Raw genomic sequence first — 17,651 nt, 5'->3', positions numbered from 1 at the left:
TCAGTTTGAACAATGGGCAGATTCAGCAGATTATTTATTACCGTAATTATTAACACCAGTCTGAAAAACAGCCTTTCAGTTTTGTAGTTTGCACTGGATTTTCAATACTTAACATGCAGAAATGTCAAAATGTGTCTATTCTCTGCCTCCTGCATGCTCACGTAGCTTCTGTCTATGGAAGTAAAAACCATTACTACTTTCACTGTGGTTAGCACTGTCACCTCAGAGCAAGAAGGGTTTCAAACTGCTGAAGGTGTGAAGGAGCTCCCACAGTTCAAATGCATGCTTGTTAGATTAATTGATCCAAATCAGCCAAGGGCGTGGATGCGAGTGTGAACGGTTGTTTTTGTGTTAACCCTGTGATGAAGTGGCAACCTGTCCGGGGCGTACCCTGCCTCTCACCCAGTGACAGCTGAGACAGCCCCCTTCAACCCTCTAGAGCAGGGGTGTCAAAGTCATTTTAGTTCAGGGGCCACACGCAGCCCAATTTGATTTCAAGCAGACCGGGCCAGTAACACAACAACATAATAACCTATAAATAACGACAACTCAAACGTTTTTCCTTTGTTTTAGTGTAAAGTAAGTACAAGTACATTATGAAAACGTGACATTTAATGAACTATCATTTTAAAAAACATTTTATGAACAGGCTGAAATCTCTTAAGAGAAATAAGTGAACTTTTGGCACATTGCTGTTTGCTGTTTAGTTCTGGGTGTTGTGTTCTGTCCCCTACTTTTTCTAAAATACTGGACAAAATAGGAACTGCAGCTACTTTTATTGAAAAAGTACAGTTAAAATCTCTGGCCAGATTAGACCCCGGTTTTGGCCCACGGCCTGTGTGTTTGACGCCCCAGCTCCAGAGGATAAGCAGTAACAGCTAATAAATGAATGGATGTTTCACTGAACAAATAAACAGCGAATAATTACACTTAAAAACACAAGTTTGCTTCTAAACTTGATCACTGACAAGCCAAGATGCGTGAAAAAAAAGGTCACAGTCAAAACACATATAAGCAAACAGTCCTTTAATCGTTTGATAGCACTTCTTTTATCAAAGCATCCCTTTGCCTTTCAGTTCACAAAATATCATTAGGTTGTACAAATCTTTGAGTTAGGGCAGCTTTGAGTCTGTGGACGGGCGCACGGCATGTCGGCGTGGATGTGTGCAAAGAGCTTGCGTTGAGCAGGTTCACGCCTCAGCGCAGAAAACATGCATGCTACACCATCACTGTTCACGTGCTGCAAAGGCCGTAAGCACGCCGAGGGAAAAGAAAACCAGCTCGTCTGGGTGGAAATTCAGACCGCGTTGTGGGAAACAAAGCTGGCTGCGAGGCAGGACGTTTTCTAGAAACACAAACTGAAGCTCACAACAAAAACAAAGTCACTTTTTAATCGCGCGTACTTAAATAAAGAACCTTATTTGCTAACCTATACCTTCCTTTAAATGCATTTTGGTCAGCCACACTCAGGTATGAAGATCAAATACCTGGAACTGTAAACAATGTGAAGAGACCGTACTGTCTCTCAGGATCACAACCCCCCGCCCCCTTAACAGGCATGCCAGGAGTTTATACCACAATGACCTTAAAGAGGAGAGAAAGCCCCTCCGTCTACTCTAACGCTAGGTCAGCCCTCCCGATGTGTCTGCTACACCACCACTTACACTTTTCACCATCACAACTAAACTGATAATCGGGAGGTGGGTACTGAGGAAGGAATCCTGGAGTTTGATTTTATCTTGTACTCACATATAGCAGAATAAATTAAAGCACCTAACGTATCATCTACTGTGTTTTACATAATATGAAGACCGGCAAAGACCAGGGTGTTTGAATCTAGATGTTAAGCGACAAAGACATCTGCTGTTCGCTGGGTGATACGGGGAAATTCCACTCTTCTGTTCATGAGGTGAGCCACTGGAACATTTTGATCTGGAGAGATAAGAGGGTGGTTTGATTTTGGATTGTATTAGTCAGCTGGTTCAGTGCAACCGAGTGGAACGATAAGAGTGAGAGTCTAAACACAAGGATGCTGAAGGTCAGAGGCGACAAAAAAGAGGCCCCAGTTACTAATCAAAGGTTTAAAACAAACAAAAAAAAACGTCTCACGCTAATAATCCGTGCAAAGACTTTAACAGTGCGCCTGTCTGACTCATCTGTTCATCTCGCTTGTAACAACGCCCTGCTCTAATATGCAATAGGTCTGCAACTCATTCTATTTCGTGTAATGCATCAATAATAATAATAAGTTGAAGGCATTAGCTGTACCTGATGATACGACTGATGGATTGTGCTCTAATTTGCTTCAAATCACTCAATAACATTCAGTAGTTATTCTGTGTGTTAAGACTATTTATAAAATAAGAGATAATCTTATCTTTATCTAGATCCTTTATCCCACAGTAAATACAATAAATATTTGTATATTATTATATTATACGGCTTGAATGGAGGAGTAATCTACAAGAAAATTACAACAATTAATTTAGATGCTTATCCGTTTGTAGTCAGATTTAATGCAATTTCAAACCATCTGAGAAAAATTCTCCAAAGGTTTGAGCACTGATTTCGACTTAGAGTGTGTTGTTTAAATTTTGTTCGTCCATTTCAGTAGTTCACACTTCTAAGTGTTTACACGCTCAGTGCTGCTCTCTCCTCTTCATCACCCTGCGGTCTGATTGTATGAATCCATTATCTCAGTCATGCTTTGTTGTTGCAGCTTGCTTTCACAAGACCAGCCCATAAGGAAAAACCCCAGAACTTCCCTAGCGTTAAGATCTATTCCCAGATGGCTGCACAACACCGTTATACGCTTATCGTTTGTCTTGTCAGTGATATCTAACTAAATCCAGAAAGTCTGATTTTTACTGGAGGGATCGCTTTCATTCCAAAACACCCTCCATTGTTTTTCAGCCTAATGTTTCCACTTCATTTCAAAACCCTGAACGTAAGAACAACGTCTGCCAAGTAAAAAGACACCATTTGGTCTATGTCTTCCACGTTTAGTTGGAGGGATGTGACTGCGTGCTTAGTGAGAACAAGGCTTTTCAAGAGTTCAAACTAGCCATGGCTAATCCCCTTACACCATTTTGTAGACTGAGACATATAGATCAGACCTTCCTGTATACATGAGCCTCTGACACAATGTACACACAACACACCGAGCGCTTTTCCACTGTGATGGCGGATCAGCGCGGAGCCTGGAGTCATGACCGAAAGACAGAGCTGGAGGCTCTTCTTCTCTTTATGGTAGTACATGCTCAAACACATTCTCCCCTATTGACCCCTAATCATTCAAAAACATATACTGAAAAAAAAAAATTGAAACAGTCCCCCTGTACACAAGATATTCCTCCAAGTTGTCTCGTCCGGATATTTTAAATCCCCTGCCTATAGTTCAACCACATCTCAAAAAGAACACTCTGGACCAAGAACACAACCGAGCTAAATCCAGAATTGTCTAACAGATGTTATCCTGTATTCTCATGCTCCTCCCAACATCTAATTTCCCAAGCTGGGAAGTTGTTTTTCCAGCTTCAGTGTGTTTGTGTGCTTTTAAGTTGGCATGTGGAAGCAACAAATCTGAAGCTGTATGTTAGTGATTTGGTTCCAGAGATGCTGCTGCACCAGTACGTACTCGTCACTGAAACCACGTTACCTGCCTTGATGTCGGGGTTACAGCCGATGAATAACTTTTCTAACTTATATCAGTGACTCTACGAGGACAGTAAGGAAATGAAACAACCTAATGCCACAGTACAAATGAAAAGTCAACCAAGACCTTTATATACAGTACAGGATTTGCACCACAAGTTTTTTTTTTTTTTTTTTTTTAAATCATCAACCAAACATTCGTCTAAGTTCGTCCACCATGTTTCTGCATATACTGTATGACTTCAACAACTGTTGAAGCCCAGAGCCAGAATTGATGTTCCAAGTTCAGGGTGAGTTCAGTTCTTAAATATATGTTTAAAATTATTCTCATATAACTTTTCAAAGTTTTCTTCGTTTCAACTTTGACTTTATTATCACAGGTCCAGGCTCTCCTAGAAACTCTTCTCCATGCTTTCATTACATTCTGGTTGGATCACTCTTTAAAGGAAAGCCTCCTTTAACTTTAACTGGTCCAGACTACAGCAGCAACACCGCTCACAGAATCCAACAACCTTCAAATCAATTTGCAGCTGATATTGAATGACTTCCTTTAAGGCACGCTTGGGGCTGGCCCTGATCCTATCTCCAACATGCTGCCTGAGGTCTATTCTGTGATGCGCCTACTTTTATTTACTTCTTTTTGCTCATGACTTTGTAAACCATCTTTTAACTTGTTTTGATGGTGGCGCTATATAAATAAAGTTATTTTTAACTGATGCTGGAAGGGAAACTGCTTTCTTTGTTTAGCCTTTAGTTGCGGAGTCAAAGGGCTTTGCTAGCTCACATCAGACAAAACAAAAACAAGGTTTAGGCAAATGAAGCAGAAAGCAGAAGTGTGCCAGTATCCTTGTGTCTAAACTAGACGCTGACGAGAAATTCACAGCATTAAAATGATTTCTAAAAGATCTTAAAAATAGGACAGGAGTGTAAAGCTGAAGACAACACTACAGGTCCTTCACTGTTCTGACAAATAGTGGATAACGTTACATTCAGATGCATGTGGACTGGATTTTTAACCAGGACCTGGCTGTGCTTACTCTCTGCCTGCTTCTCTTTAGATTATGATACATTTCACAGGATCCACACATCACAGGCTACTTAACATGGTGTTTCCTTATGACTTCATTTCAAAACATGAGGTCATGTGACACAGAGAGCAGCTCCAGGCTTCTTTCTGTGTCACATGAGTGGCTGCCTTAAGTTCAGACATATTGGTCCCTGTCGACCTAGTCAATGGGTTTCTTGCAGTTTTCTTTGGCTAGTCTCAGTCTGGACAGTATATGTTTCTTAGGGAATTTTAGAGTGGTACACCCAAACTGGCTCACACCTCCAGTGTCTCCAGGGAGTTTCTCCCGTCTCTGGACCCAGCTGCGCCAGCCAGGTTTCCAAACGTACACACTGTCATAGAACCGCGAGCCGTTCTCACCGCCCAACACATAAATCCTCCTTTTCCACCTGGCCACACCCCCTGCTGCTATCCGCCGTGGCAAACCAGGAAAAACAACAGGGCTTGGGGCTCGGTCGCTTCCTCCACCTGCGCTCCCTCGCTGCTCTGCGCTGACCATTACTCCTCCCCCAGTCACCTCCCTCTCTCCTGCTGACCCCCGGCCCTCTCTAAAAAACAGCACACGCCCAGTAGCATCTAGAGTTTCCAAATTAGTGTAGTTTCCATCCAAGAACTTGGTGGTGTCCCTCATGTATCCACCGATTGCGCAGACTCCCCCTCGCACAGCTACTCCTCCAGCAAGACAGGTGGCCCCAGAGTCCAGCGCCACACGTGTCCAGCAGTCCGTCAGGGTGTGATAAATAAGCACACCTGAGTGGACCACAGCCCGGTTCTGTTCAAGTGTGGTTCCACCCAGAAGGTATAGCCGTCCACGTAGCGACGCGCACGCGAAGGCGCGGAGTGGGAGCGGCAGGCGAGGCCCAGGACCCCACTGTAGTGTCGCCAGCTCCAGGGTCTCACTGGAGTCCAGCAGAGCGGAGCGATTACTGCCACCTAAGGCATAGAGTGACTCTCCACAGCCAAGAAGACCAAGCATTGCCCGAGGCTGGACCATTGAAGGCCGTTCTATCCAGCGGTCCAACACAGCATCATATTCATGAACAGCTGCAGACACAGAGCCTGTCCGCAGGATCCCACCAGCTACAAACAGCCTGTCTCCCACAGCCGTGCAGCCGGGACTGACAAGTGAACCTAGAGCTGCCAGTTTCTTCCACTTCCCTGTCTGAGGATCAAAGCAATCCACTGTGTAGTCTCTTGAAGCTAAATTCTCATCCTCCCGAGGTGTCAGGTCCACACAGACAATCTTTTTCTCGAACATTCCCTCCCGTGGTCTCAAAGGCCCCCCAAGGCCTTCTCCAGCCGCAGCGGGCCCCAACTCCTGGCTCAGTCTTCGGCTCTCTTCCTGGGACAACAGCCCTGGCCGCAGGTGGTGAAGTAATGCTGGCATGTGGGCGTAGCGATCCAAGGGCTGGTGTTCTGCCCAGCGGCGTGCCGCGTCATAGACCTCTGCCTCGGAGTCCACCCCCAGACGGTCAGAGCTCAGGAGGCTGCCCAAGGTGCCGTGATCAAGGAGGAGGAAATCTTTCTGCCGGGCCACTCGGGGGAAGTGCTGGGCGACGAGTCGCAGGGAGGCACGGAGCAGAAGCTGGTCGTGGTGAGAACGAGCCAAGGAGTACATCCCCAGGCAGTTTTCCACTGACAGATGCTCAAATAAAAACCTGTAGGATTTAAGTGGAGAGAAAGACAAAATGGATGAGAGATAAGAGAAAAGAAATGAAAGAAGACAATTTAACATGCATATAGAAGCTGGTTTAGAAGTTAAAGCATAGCCACCTGAACTCTAATGAAGTCAATAATTGCATTGTCTCAAAGTTGAGGTAAGTTCAAGCTGATACCCACCCCACTACATGTTGTTTGCAAAGTTTGTTTCACCTACCGTCACCGCAGCTCACTGAATTTCATTAACATCCCATGGTGTCTAGTCCCTCTCTGTGTGTGCACCCTTAATGCTGTAAACTTTACCTGGAGCACAGATCTTGAAGGGGCATGACTTGAAGTCGGTTGGCAGCCACAAACAGATCCTCAGCTGTGTCCAGAGACAGACCCGCCTCGCCGGTGTACACAAACTGGATGACGGTCTCCATGACAGACGGCGTCACTTCCTCCAGTCGGATCTCAGTGAGGCGGGACTCCACCAGAGGGCTGGTGAACATGGCCCGGAAGTACGGACTCACAGCCGCTAAAAGCACTCTGAGATGAGAGAAGGTTGGAAAGAGAAAACATAGGAACACAGAGGATTTATGTCTATTGTTACAACATGCTCTTTGACAGTGAGGTACGAGACATACCTCACTGTCAAACAAGTGTCTTTCAATTCTGATATTCCACAAATGCTTCAGTCTTTTGCATTCATATTTATTTTTGTAGCTGTACGTTTTTCTCAATTTCATGTCATTGTGAACTGTTTTGACATGTTTTTCTCAATGTGTGTAGCGCTGTTGTGAATGTTTTTTCTCCATCAGCTTCAGCGCGGCGTATTGCAGTCATACCTGTGACACATGAACTTCTTTCCCTCAACGAGCAGAGTAACATCACACAGCTGCTGAGCATCCAGGAGCTGCTTCAGTCCTGAAAAGCATGGGACAAATGGGAGGGACGAGTGAAAGGGAGGGCAGAGGTGGAAGGAGGGATGTATAAAAATTAGAAGACAGAGCAGGGACAGAGAAAGCCCAGCCTCGCCATGTATCCGTCTCACCGTGTGTAATGTAGTCGCCCAGCGGGGTGGTGCTGTCATCGGGGAAGTCTTCCTCCTCTGAGTCGCTGTCCGACAGAGGCTCCCCTCCTCCCCCGTCCCCGTCCTGCCATGGCTGGGGACGCCAGGTGACTGTGCCCCCCCGCACAGCATTCATCTGATGTTCGTACACAGAAGATTACATACATTTAAAATTGCACACATTAATCTTTAAGCATACAAGGCCATGTGCTATAAATAGAGGATTATGACCCAGATATCACTGTGAAAACCACTGCTTTTCCAGCCAAAGATTATAATAGCATATTAGTACAGATTAATGACACTTTCAAACACATTTAACCTAATCAGATGTTTTTCATTTTACTAATAACAACAAGCTGGCTATAACAAAAGACAAGGCAGGCTGTTAGCACTGGTTTACTGGTTCAGCTCCCACTACCTTTGCTCTTCTTCTCGTTTCCACCGTGAAAGCTGGTTGGGTCTCACTTTCAAGAGGAACTGGTGAGGCAGTTTGGAGCAGGTTAACCGTGTCCAAGTCCTCCGCTAATTATCAGAAACTTCGAAGCATCTGGATGTCCTCGTCCTCCGGGCTCAGCTGAAAGGCTCGTCCCGGCCTGTGGTGAAGACGCGTCAGGGTACTGGCTGCTCCACCAGCCCCGTACACACCATCACCACCAACAACTGACGGACCAAACTAGCTAACCAAGGGACTATTCTCCTCCTCTACGAACGCGCCTCGTCGTAACACACATCAGTCCACCATGGCATTGTGCGCACAGGTCCAGTTTTGGCGAAGAGACGGTGAATAGGGTAGTTTTATACCCTATGAGGCTGGAAATTAGGACTGAGTTGAGGTCCAGTCGGCCGCACTTGTCATGTCTGAACCGGATTACCGCAACGTTAAACTTCCGCTCATCTGATTGGCTGACCTTTGGCTCGTGACGATTGTTTTGGGCTGAGTCGTTTTTCTAACGTTTTTGAAATTTTAAATATTCCCCGCTTCCCTTCTGAGATGAAGTGACATATTTTTTATTAAGTGTGTGTTATTTTAAAGTAAATATTTAAAACAACGCTTTTATAATGTTTTATTTTAACTCCAGCTCCGTTAACACCCATTTCCGCATTCGTGTTGCATTTACAGCAGTTACGGGCGTTTTAGGGCAGAAATAAAATCCCCCGGTTTCAAGAACGAATTGGAAAGAACAGAAGGCTAACGAATATAAATATTTTTTTTTGTAGTAATATGTTTTATTTTCATTGAAATATAATATACAAATAATCTATTCAAACGCATAAGTGAACGGAGGCTCATCAGAAACCTAAAGTGTACACTAGTAGATAATCCTATGCACCCTAAACGCAACGTCGGTCACTTGACAAACATGGCGACCTGCATTGGCATGGTCGCAAGAGTTGGAGGCATTGCACTGACAGTACTGAAGCCGGCAGCCAGACAATGTCCCAGGCAGAAGACTAGAATATACATCCCTCAGCGCTTTGCCCATGGAGCCCGGAGCAGTTTGTACGAGCACGTCCGTGAAGGCTACAGCGACAAGCCAGAGCTGGACATGAGAGCAGTGTGTGAGGAGACCGACAAAGTCATCACTAATGTGGAGAACAGGAAAGGAGACCTGCGAGGGGACGATGTCAGGAAAATTGTAAGTGATTGTGAGATCAAAACTATTATCTCCTGCGGAAGCAAAGCCTTTTTAATTGAAACACTTTGCATATAAAGATGAATGGCATGGTTGTTGTGCAACTTGTTTCTTAAAACAATATGACAGAACTACATTTTAATTAAAGACCCCCGTATATAATCTACTGGGAACAATAATTCTCATTTGATCATGCTGACAGTATGTTTATGTGTCTACGCTGCAGGTATGTGTGTGGCAGGAGCTCCAGACAGTAAAGACGGAAATCTCTGAGCTGGAGACGGAGAAGACAAGTGTCAGCAACACAGTAAAAGCACTAGTGGTGAGTAAAGCCACACTTATGGTACAGTGTCAGATCTACACCATAGCCTGATGTGCACCTCCTCAGAAATGTACCTACAGTGACAGTGACTGCAACAACTGTGACTGGTCCAAAGCACGTTTGTTGTTGTTCACGTCTCTCAGTGGCCGAGCACAAAAAATTCTCCATCCTTTGCCTGCATCACACCATCCACTGAGAGACCTCCTTTCTTTTCTGTTGCAGTTATTTAATTAACTGCTCAACATTTATTAGCTCCAGCTCCAACAGGAACATTGTTTGAAGCACACAGAGAAACTCAAGTCAGCAGACTATCCATGGAGTAGCAGATGCCTTGGAGAATTATAAACAAAGTTTTAAGCTTAAATTATACTTTAATTGCATTAAATCTATGTCATATGTTTCCCAGCTGCTATGCAGTAGCCTGATGTGCACTTCCCCAGAGATGTAACTTCACGTCACAGTAACTACTGTGATTGGTCTGCTTGGTAGCAATGCATTATCTCATTAGCATGTCTAGCCGCCAAACTGAACAGATCATGTTGAATATGAAGCAAATAACAGATGACAAACTATGGGTTAGCATACGCTCCCGCATGATCTGCTCAACTACCACTAAACTAAAAGAAACTCAACACAGTGGTGCAGGGATCCCACTGCAGACGAGCGTTTTTGAGGCGCAATTAGAGAGCAGCATTGTCACACCAGCACAGAAATGTAAATATCACAGGGCTATAGGTCATTTATGTAGGCCCTGATATAGGATAAAGGTTATTGTAGCCCTGATCAGCCCTGAAGTGGTTTTGCCAAAATCTGGATTTTCACTCAAGGTGCTTGGTCATATTCTCTGTTTAACTTTTTGTCTGGTCACAAGTATTAAGAGTATGAAGCTGCATCATAACATAAATAATCTTTTCCTCACAGAACAAGAACGACAAGAAAGCCCTCGCCAGTGTAAGTTCAGCTTCAGAACTTCATCTCTTTTATTACTTGTTTATTGCATCAATCTTGGCTTTTTCTTGTCTCTGCAATAAATCACATTTGGCGCCACTACTGAGGCTTTGTTGTTTATCCTGCAGCTTCCAGAGTACACTCAGTCCCTGCAGAGGGGTCGAGAGATCCGCAACAGGCTGAATCAACTCTACGCCAAAGAGACTGAGCTAGATGAGGAATATTACGGCCGAGCGCTCAGACTGCCCAACGCCACACACCCTGATGTGGTAAGGACATACTGCACGCTCACAACTTGTCTTAAGATTCATGAAGGAGGTATGCTGTGAAGTCTTTAAGTTTCTCTTTCTTTTTCCAGCCAGTTGGAGATGAGAGCCAGGCAAGGGTGGTGGAGCTTGTGGGACAGAAACCAGGTGACCCTTAAACAGACTTTACATGCTCTTCTGCTGAATGTAAAAAAAAAAAAAAAGAAAAAAAAATCCCTGTATGAAAATGTGTGTCTCTCTTTGTAGAATTTGACTTCAAGCCCAGAGGACATGTAGAGCTGGGGGAGGAGCTGGGTCTCATCAGGCAGAGGTGAGGATAACTCTTGTTGTTGTTCAGTTCAGTTCAGTTTATATGATTAAAACAAGACTCACGTTTCCTCTGTCCTCTGTTGAAGGCATTTAGCTCATGTCTCAGGCCACAGGTCCTACTATCTGAGAGGAGCAGGGGCCAGACTTCAAACTGCTCTCCAGAACTTCGCCCTGGACACACTGCAGCGACGGGTACACAAGTGGAAATAATACCAAATAAATTCATGTTATTATTTACTTAATATGCAGAGGAGCCAAACTTGAGTTGTCCTTTTGTCTCCCCCAGGGCTTTACTCCGATGGTGGTGCCTGACATGCTGAAGGGGGCAGTGTTTGTAAGTAAAGTAACTCGTCCTTAAACCTTTAGTGCAGAACTTTTGTCCCTGCCTTCTGGTAGTGAAAACAGTTACACACAACAGTATAGATGCACACACTTTAAATATGCAATAACTCTATCCCAGGATTAGAGTTTTTGAGCATAACTAATATCGGTATCTGATCGGATTAATTAGTAAAAGAGCTCATATTGTACTACACAGTGTACTACATCCGTACTCAAAGAATCTGCGACACATCATTGTTAGATGGAGGTAATGCACCTTCAAGCTGGTTTGTCAACATTTTAGACATCCTGTCTACTCCCACCTGAAAGACTTCAGGTGCTGCTCAGCCAGCCTTTAAAAAAGACGTTTGAGGAATTGGTATCAGTGAGTATCAAATGTAAGCATTTGGTCTGGCATGAGGATATCCCAACTAATTTCTCAATACTACAAACTATGCCAGTTTGCTCAGGCAGAAATATACTTGCACTGAAAAGTACCCTGCTTGTGCTCAGAAATTTCAGCCGCTCCATTACAATAATACGTTACATTGGTAGAGTACTCTCTGAGCACCAAAGCAACATCATTGTCTTTTTAAGACACCTGTAGATTCTTTACATCCTTCCTGCAAACATCAAGTCTCTCTGAAGCATCAGAAATGTTTCTTGGATGCTTCCTAAGCTTCTAGGTGTAGTCCCAGCTGCTGTACCCTACTCCCTCGCTATGATTGCTCCCATCTCTTGCATTGGCAATCGTGGCTGGTTGATGTTAAACACACTGGTCCTAATCACCACAGATTTATAAACGCTGTTATGAAATACAGAGGGGTTGTCTGTGGTTGACTGAATTTATCAGCAAACAGAGGAGTGTTTAAACTCAAGAGCTGGAATGTGACAGACACTGGTCCATATTTAAAAGTCCCACACTCCAGCTTCAAAGAAAAAAATATGGTTTGAATGCTCATAAAATAAGCATAACATATAACAGTACTATTTACATTTTAAAGATACAGTATGCATTCATTTTAACTGGTGTAATTGGTGCACGAACATCATGTCCCATGCCGTCTTATTCTGCTCTTTGTTTCTACCTCCAGGAGGGTTGTGGGATGCAGCCCAACGCTCATCGCTCCCAGGTCTACTCACTTGACCCAACTCGTTTCCCAGACCTCAACCTGGCTGGGACTGGAGAGGTCGGGGTGGCAGGTGAAGCTCCTGTCTCTACTACATTGTCTTAACATGCCTCCATTTACTCACAGTATTAAGTGATTCTGGTTGTTTATTAGTGAACACCTCTATAGGACCTGTACTATTTTACATTACTACAACTATAGAAAGTATAGTAAATAACAAGTAGTAATGGTTTATGGATCTGTCTACAGTCACTGTTTGAAACTATTAAAACATCTGCAGTCCACCTACTGCTGAAGTGTGGCTTATGCAAAACAACTGATGTATCTCACTGTCAAATGAATTATAAATAAATTAGTTTCATGTCAGTAAAATAAGCTGCTATGATTCGTTGTTATCCCTCCTAACACATTGTTATGTTAAGCATGAGCTAATCAAGTTTGGTTCTGTCCTGTTCTTTTCAATCTGGGAATTGCGTGTTGTATAAAATAGAAGCATCCCTCTGTGTCTCTCTCCCTCAGGCTACTTCATGGATCATGCAGTAAACTGGAAGGACTTGCCTGTCAGGTTAGGAGCGCCCCTCTCTCATAGTTCACTGCGGATAAAGTGGTATATTAGAGTAATTACAAGTGACATGAGCTGTCGCCTCTCACTGCAGGACGGTGTGCAGCAGCACCTGCTACAGAGCAGAGACGGACACGGGCAGAGAGACGTGGGGGCTCTACAGAGTTCATCACTTCAATAAGGTCAACATAACACACACTTATTTCTATTTCATCATCCATAAATGATGTGCATGGCATTGTTTATTTACTCTCTTTTGTGTCTAGCTGCAAATTGCTTTTGAAAAATATAAAAAATTTCTTCTTTGAAATTATACTATGTTATTATTCTTTATCATATTTATTTATTGTGGATTATGACTGTGTGTGTGTTTTCAGGTAGAGATGTTTGGAGTGACGGCAGATGAGACGGGAGAAGAAAGCTCTCAGCTGTTGGAGGAGTTTGTCTCTTTGCAAAAGGAGATGTTTTCTGCACTGGAACTACACTACAGGTCAGCACACAAACACATACCCACACATGATGTCAGTGACTGTGTTCTTTTATGTGTTTGTTCAACCTAAGACAGGGTGAGATCTTAAGTGATTATTTAATTAGAATTATTATAATGCGTAATCCACTGAAACTAGTCTGAAGAGTAGCAGAAAAGTGAGACAGACTTCTATGACTGAGTGATTTAGCAATGTCCAGGTGTTTTTGTGTGTGTGCCTGTGTCAGGTTGCATCCTGCTGGGGATGGCTGTTGCCATCAAGGAGTGTCATTGTTATGGGGTCGGGGTGTCTGGTCTGGTCTAGGTGGGTGGTACATGTCTAAGTAACATCCACGCAAATGCCAGGTCCAAAAGTTTCCCAGCAGAACACTGTATTGTCACATGATGGCCAATGTTATTTACTTCTTCTGACAGTGGTTTTAATGTTATGGCTGATCGGTGTACAAGCCTTTGGTATTACTTGGTGTCACATTGAAAAAAAACAACAAAAACAGTAGTATTGCACATCACTCCTAATGAAACACTTCTAGGGCTCAGTGAATCATTACGTTTTCACACAACCCCTAATGAACACTCGCTGTAGAAGTACAGTACAGCAGTAAAAAATAATGTTTCTTATTCAACATGGATGCAAAATCCAACCTGTTCATTGGTATTAATACTTCTGTTCAGGCATAATGCTTAACATCTGCACCTAAATTAAGTACATGCGCTTGACCGTGACACCCTTAGTCCCTGTCCAGACCTGGTATTAACATGCCTTTTGAGTCTGCCAATTGCATTAAGCACCTTTTAAGTGCATGTTCACACCTCAGTTGCAGGAGCAGAGTAATGCTCTCTTATGTCTCGTTTTGATCTTCAGCTTGTATTTGTGTGTATTGTCCTACAGAGTGCTGGACATGCCGACTCAGGAGCTGGGACCTCCAGCATACAGAAAGTACGACATTGAAGCCTGGATGCCAGGGAGGAATAGCTACGGAGAGGTCAGCCCCACTAACCTACATCCTTACCATTATCAGGGATCCTCCCCTCAGTCTGGGAACCTCTCTGCTGTCGTCCAATGACTCTGTCTCTTGTGGCAACACCCGATGTTACGGGTCTTAAATGTAGAATGAGGGTAGCAATAACAGATGACCAGGCCAAGACTTCCTGTTCCATGTACCAGTCACAGTATACAGTCTGGCTAGCAAATTGAGATGAAAGAATGATGTTGGGAGTGGAGAGATGATGATATGACTGGTCGGTTAACTCTTAGTTTACCGTTTTAAAGCCATTACAGTAGGTTTGTTTAAAGTATTTGCAACGTGCTTGCTTGCTGACATAACGAGACATTCCTCTTTTTTTTTTCTCTACATACAGACTGTTTATCGCACGTGTCACTACCCTTAAAGTGCTCTGAACATTAACGAGATGTGTAATGGAATGCATTCTAAGTAGATGTTCTTTATATATCAGATTTCCAGTGGGTCCAACTGCACAGACTACCAGAGCCGACGCCTCAACATCCTGTATGAGAGAGAGGATGGCAGCCTGGAGTATGCCAACACAGTAAGACTGCAGATAAGGCACTGCTACACACTCCTGCTGCTTTACATTACACCAGTATACCACCTCCATAATGGTGTTTTTTTTTCTTTATTGCAGGTGAATGCTACAGCGTGTGCCATACCCCGAACTATTATTGCTATCCTAGAGACTCACCAGACCAAGGTAAAATGCCAACGGCACTCATAATGGGCTTCCTGAAAATCTTTTAAAAGCTGGAATACACAGGACATTTCCACTCATTAAAGATCCTCAGAAATGACTGAAAACACTTGAAAGATCCCCAGAAGTAATTTTGGTCAGAAACTGGAGCTCTGTATATGTAAAGGTTAAGGCTTCCTGGTAGTTTTTTAGTGATTTATCCAACCAGTGACCCCTGAGATGAGATGAAAGTCTTAAGACACTGTAAAATGTCAAAACCTAAAAATAGACCCTTTCTTGCTTTAAAAGACTCGCATGAAAGCCAGGTCGGTCAACATCTCATTTGTGCCCTCAGTGATCCCATCAGACAGAACCAAGTCTTTTAGATAAGAGTCCGTACAGATTCTCAGTCATCCATATCATGGTATGTCCAAAAATAAAGTTAAAAGAAAGGCAGCTGCAGTTTCCTTGAAGATGTTTCACCACTCATCCAAGTAGCTTCTTCAGTTTCAAATTACTCGAGTGACAATGGTCACACCTTTATTCTGATCATCCTGGATGGTGTTGGATAAGAGGTGAAACATTTTACAGAAACCCAGCTCCTTTTATTTGCCTTCATTTTAACACTTTGATATGTGACGTGGATACCTGAAAATCTTCATATATTGAGCAGTTTCACTAATATCTGAAACAATAGTATAAACAATGCAGTTTGAGGCCCCAGAAAGAAGACGGCAAGATTCTTTTCTTCACTATTTTCGTGCTGGTTGTGACTGCAGCGAGAGTCGATGCACCCTGAGTTATGGCTGCCCAGGCACAACCGTATTATTGCATCTAGAAGGGAAACATGATTGATTTGGGGATCATGGCTGTCCTTGGCTGTTATGATTATGGCTGTGACATATTTATTTGTTGCACTGACTGCGTGCACTGTTTTCATGAACTCCTAACGTGTGTTAGTAAGACATCTGTCAGACAACTGCAGGTTTAAGTAGTACTACTACAGCTACACAGACTGAACTACATCAGCTTCACCTGTCACAGTCAGACAGAGCAGCTGCGCACACAGCTGCTGCATACTGTTTGAGATTGGTCTTTTAATTAAAGAATAATGAACATAAATACACCATGTAAATAGTCGCATCCTCTCTACTTTCCATAGTATATTCCCCTGACAGGCTTACTGGACTGGATCAACACAGGCAACTAGGCTATTGGTCTGAAGGAATGAGCAACGGAGAATTTAAGGGCAATTAAGGATAAATGACTAAAATGTTCCATCCTAACAAACTGTGAGGAGCAACTGGATGTATTATTTTCTCCAAATATTTGTTCTGGACATCTTAAACCTACTTGACCTCACTTCTTTTGTCCATGTCCACCCTCCATCTCTTCAGGAAGGAACAGTGCGTGTACCCCGAGCCCTGCAGCCATACTTGGGTCTGGAAGTGATCGAGAAGCCTAAATACACTCCACTTAAATACATCGGACCCAACCAGCACAGTCGTCCACCAGGCCTGCTCCTAAGACCAGATGACGAGTCAGAAGGAGAATTGATGCTTAGAAAATGGAATTGTTGTACAGCATGTCCATTACCATTTACAAGCTGCTAACGATTTCCTTCACATTAAATTAAACACAATCAGACATTTTGAGTTGAGTTTGAACTGTTTGGAGTGAGGAACCAGTTCACAACACAGCAGTTTACAAAGACGGTAAATACATATTTATCTCTTCTTTTGTCAAAAGCTATGAAGTTGTGAATGTAAACCAGAGTAGCTGATGATAAATTAGAGGACTCGTAATGAGGGAGGAAAACCCCCGATTTTCATATCAGCACACATATGCACTGATTGAGGTTGATGAGAACATAAATATTTAGCAACTCCCACAGGGGACATACAGATCGGTTGACGTTAATGAGCCATCAGGACCAATTAGGGATGTTCAAAAGTAATTAACCAGCAGCTAGAGGAGGTGATGGTATTTACAGAGACCCTGCAAATAATATCCTTCGAAATCACATGCGCTGGGATTTAAAGACAGAGCAATTTGAGGAAATCTAAATTTTACTACATGCTGAAAGAGGATGTACATTTCTGATCTGTTACTACATACACCATATTGTGTAGGTCTCCCTTGTGCCTCCAAAACAGTTGTGACTCATTGGAGATTCACAAGGGTGTCCTGTGGTGTCTGGCAACAGAATGTTGTTAGTGGGGGTCTTTGGGTCCTATGGGTCGAGAGGAGGGGTCTCTGTGGATCATCCCACAGAAACCTGAGCAGTTTGGGATCTAGTGAATTTGGAGGCCAGGTCAGCACCTTGTGCTGTTCTTCATGTTTCTTGAGTTGTTCCTAAACCATTTTTGTGTGTGTGCCTGTGTCAGGCTGCATCTTGCTGGGGATGGCTGCTGCCATCAAGGAGTGTCATTGTTATGGGGTAGGGGTGCCTGGTCTGGTCTAGGTGGGTGCTACATGTCTAAGTAACATCCACATGAATGCCAGGCCCAAAAGTTTCCCAGCAGAACATTGATTTGTCACAAGATGGTC

At 43.6% G+C, this 17,651-nt stretch overlaps 2 protein-coding genes across 3 annotated transcripts; one reads left to right on the top strand and one right to left on the bottom strand.

The window, feature by feature from the left end:
* Positions 1–589: 589 nt before the first annotated feature.
* On the bottom strand, positions 590–8,297 carry LOC311509719 (kelch repeat and BTB domain-containing protein 8). Of its 2 annotated transcripts, XM_084575140.1 has the most exons (5): positions 7,855–8,297; positions 7,416–7,569; positions 7,210–7,288; positions 6,683–6,910; positions 590–6,378 (listed from the first exon to the last, which is right to left on the bottom strand). In XM_084575140.1, exons 2-5 carry the CDS (start codon positions 7,567–7,569, stop codon positions 4,881–4,883), a joined length of 1,959 nt encoding a protein of 652 aa, XP_084431266.1. In that variant the 5' UTR covers positions 7,855–8,297; the 3' UTR covers positions 590–4,880. The 2 variants fall into 2 exon arrangements, with proteins under 2 accessions (XP_084431266.1, XP_084431265.1); XM_084575139.1 differs by having other exon boundaries at positions 7,210–7,569.
* Positions 8,298–8,757: 460 nt separating this feature from the next.
* On the top strand, positions 8,758–16,735 carry sars2 (seryl-tRNA synthetase 2, mitochondrial). The gene is given in 17 exon segments (XM_084575136.1): positions 8,758–9,073; positions 9,297–9,392; positions 10,314–10,343; positions 10,469–10,609; positions 10,699–10,753; positions 10,853–10,916; positions 11,002–11,107; positions 11,202–11,249; positions 12,331–12,439; positions 12,886–12,931; positions 13,023–13,110; positions 13,306–13,418; positions 14,305–14,398; positions 14,871–14,963; positions 15,060–15,125; positions 16,499–16,610; positions 16,613–16,735. Coding segments are annotated over 17 exon segments (1,599 nt in total). The 5' UTR covers positions 8,758–8,761; the 3' UTR covers positions 16,639–16,735.
* Positions 16,736–17,651: the final 916 nt, after the last annotated feature.

Source organism: Chelon labrosus (assembly GCF_963514085.1).
Source record: "Chelon labrosus genome assembly, contig: SCAFFOLD_105, whole genome shotgun sequence".
NCBI lineage: Eukaryota > Metazoa > Chordata > Actinopteri > Mugiliformes > Mugilidae > Chelon > Chelon labrosus.
Note: the sequence above shows the minus strand (reverse complement) of the source record. Positions and strands in the feature narration are given on the sequence as shown.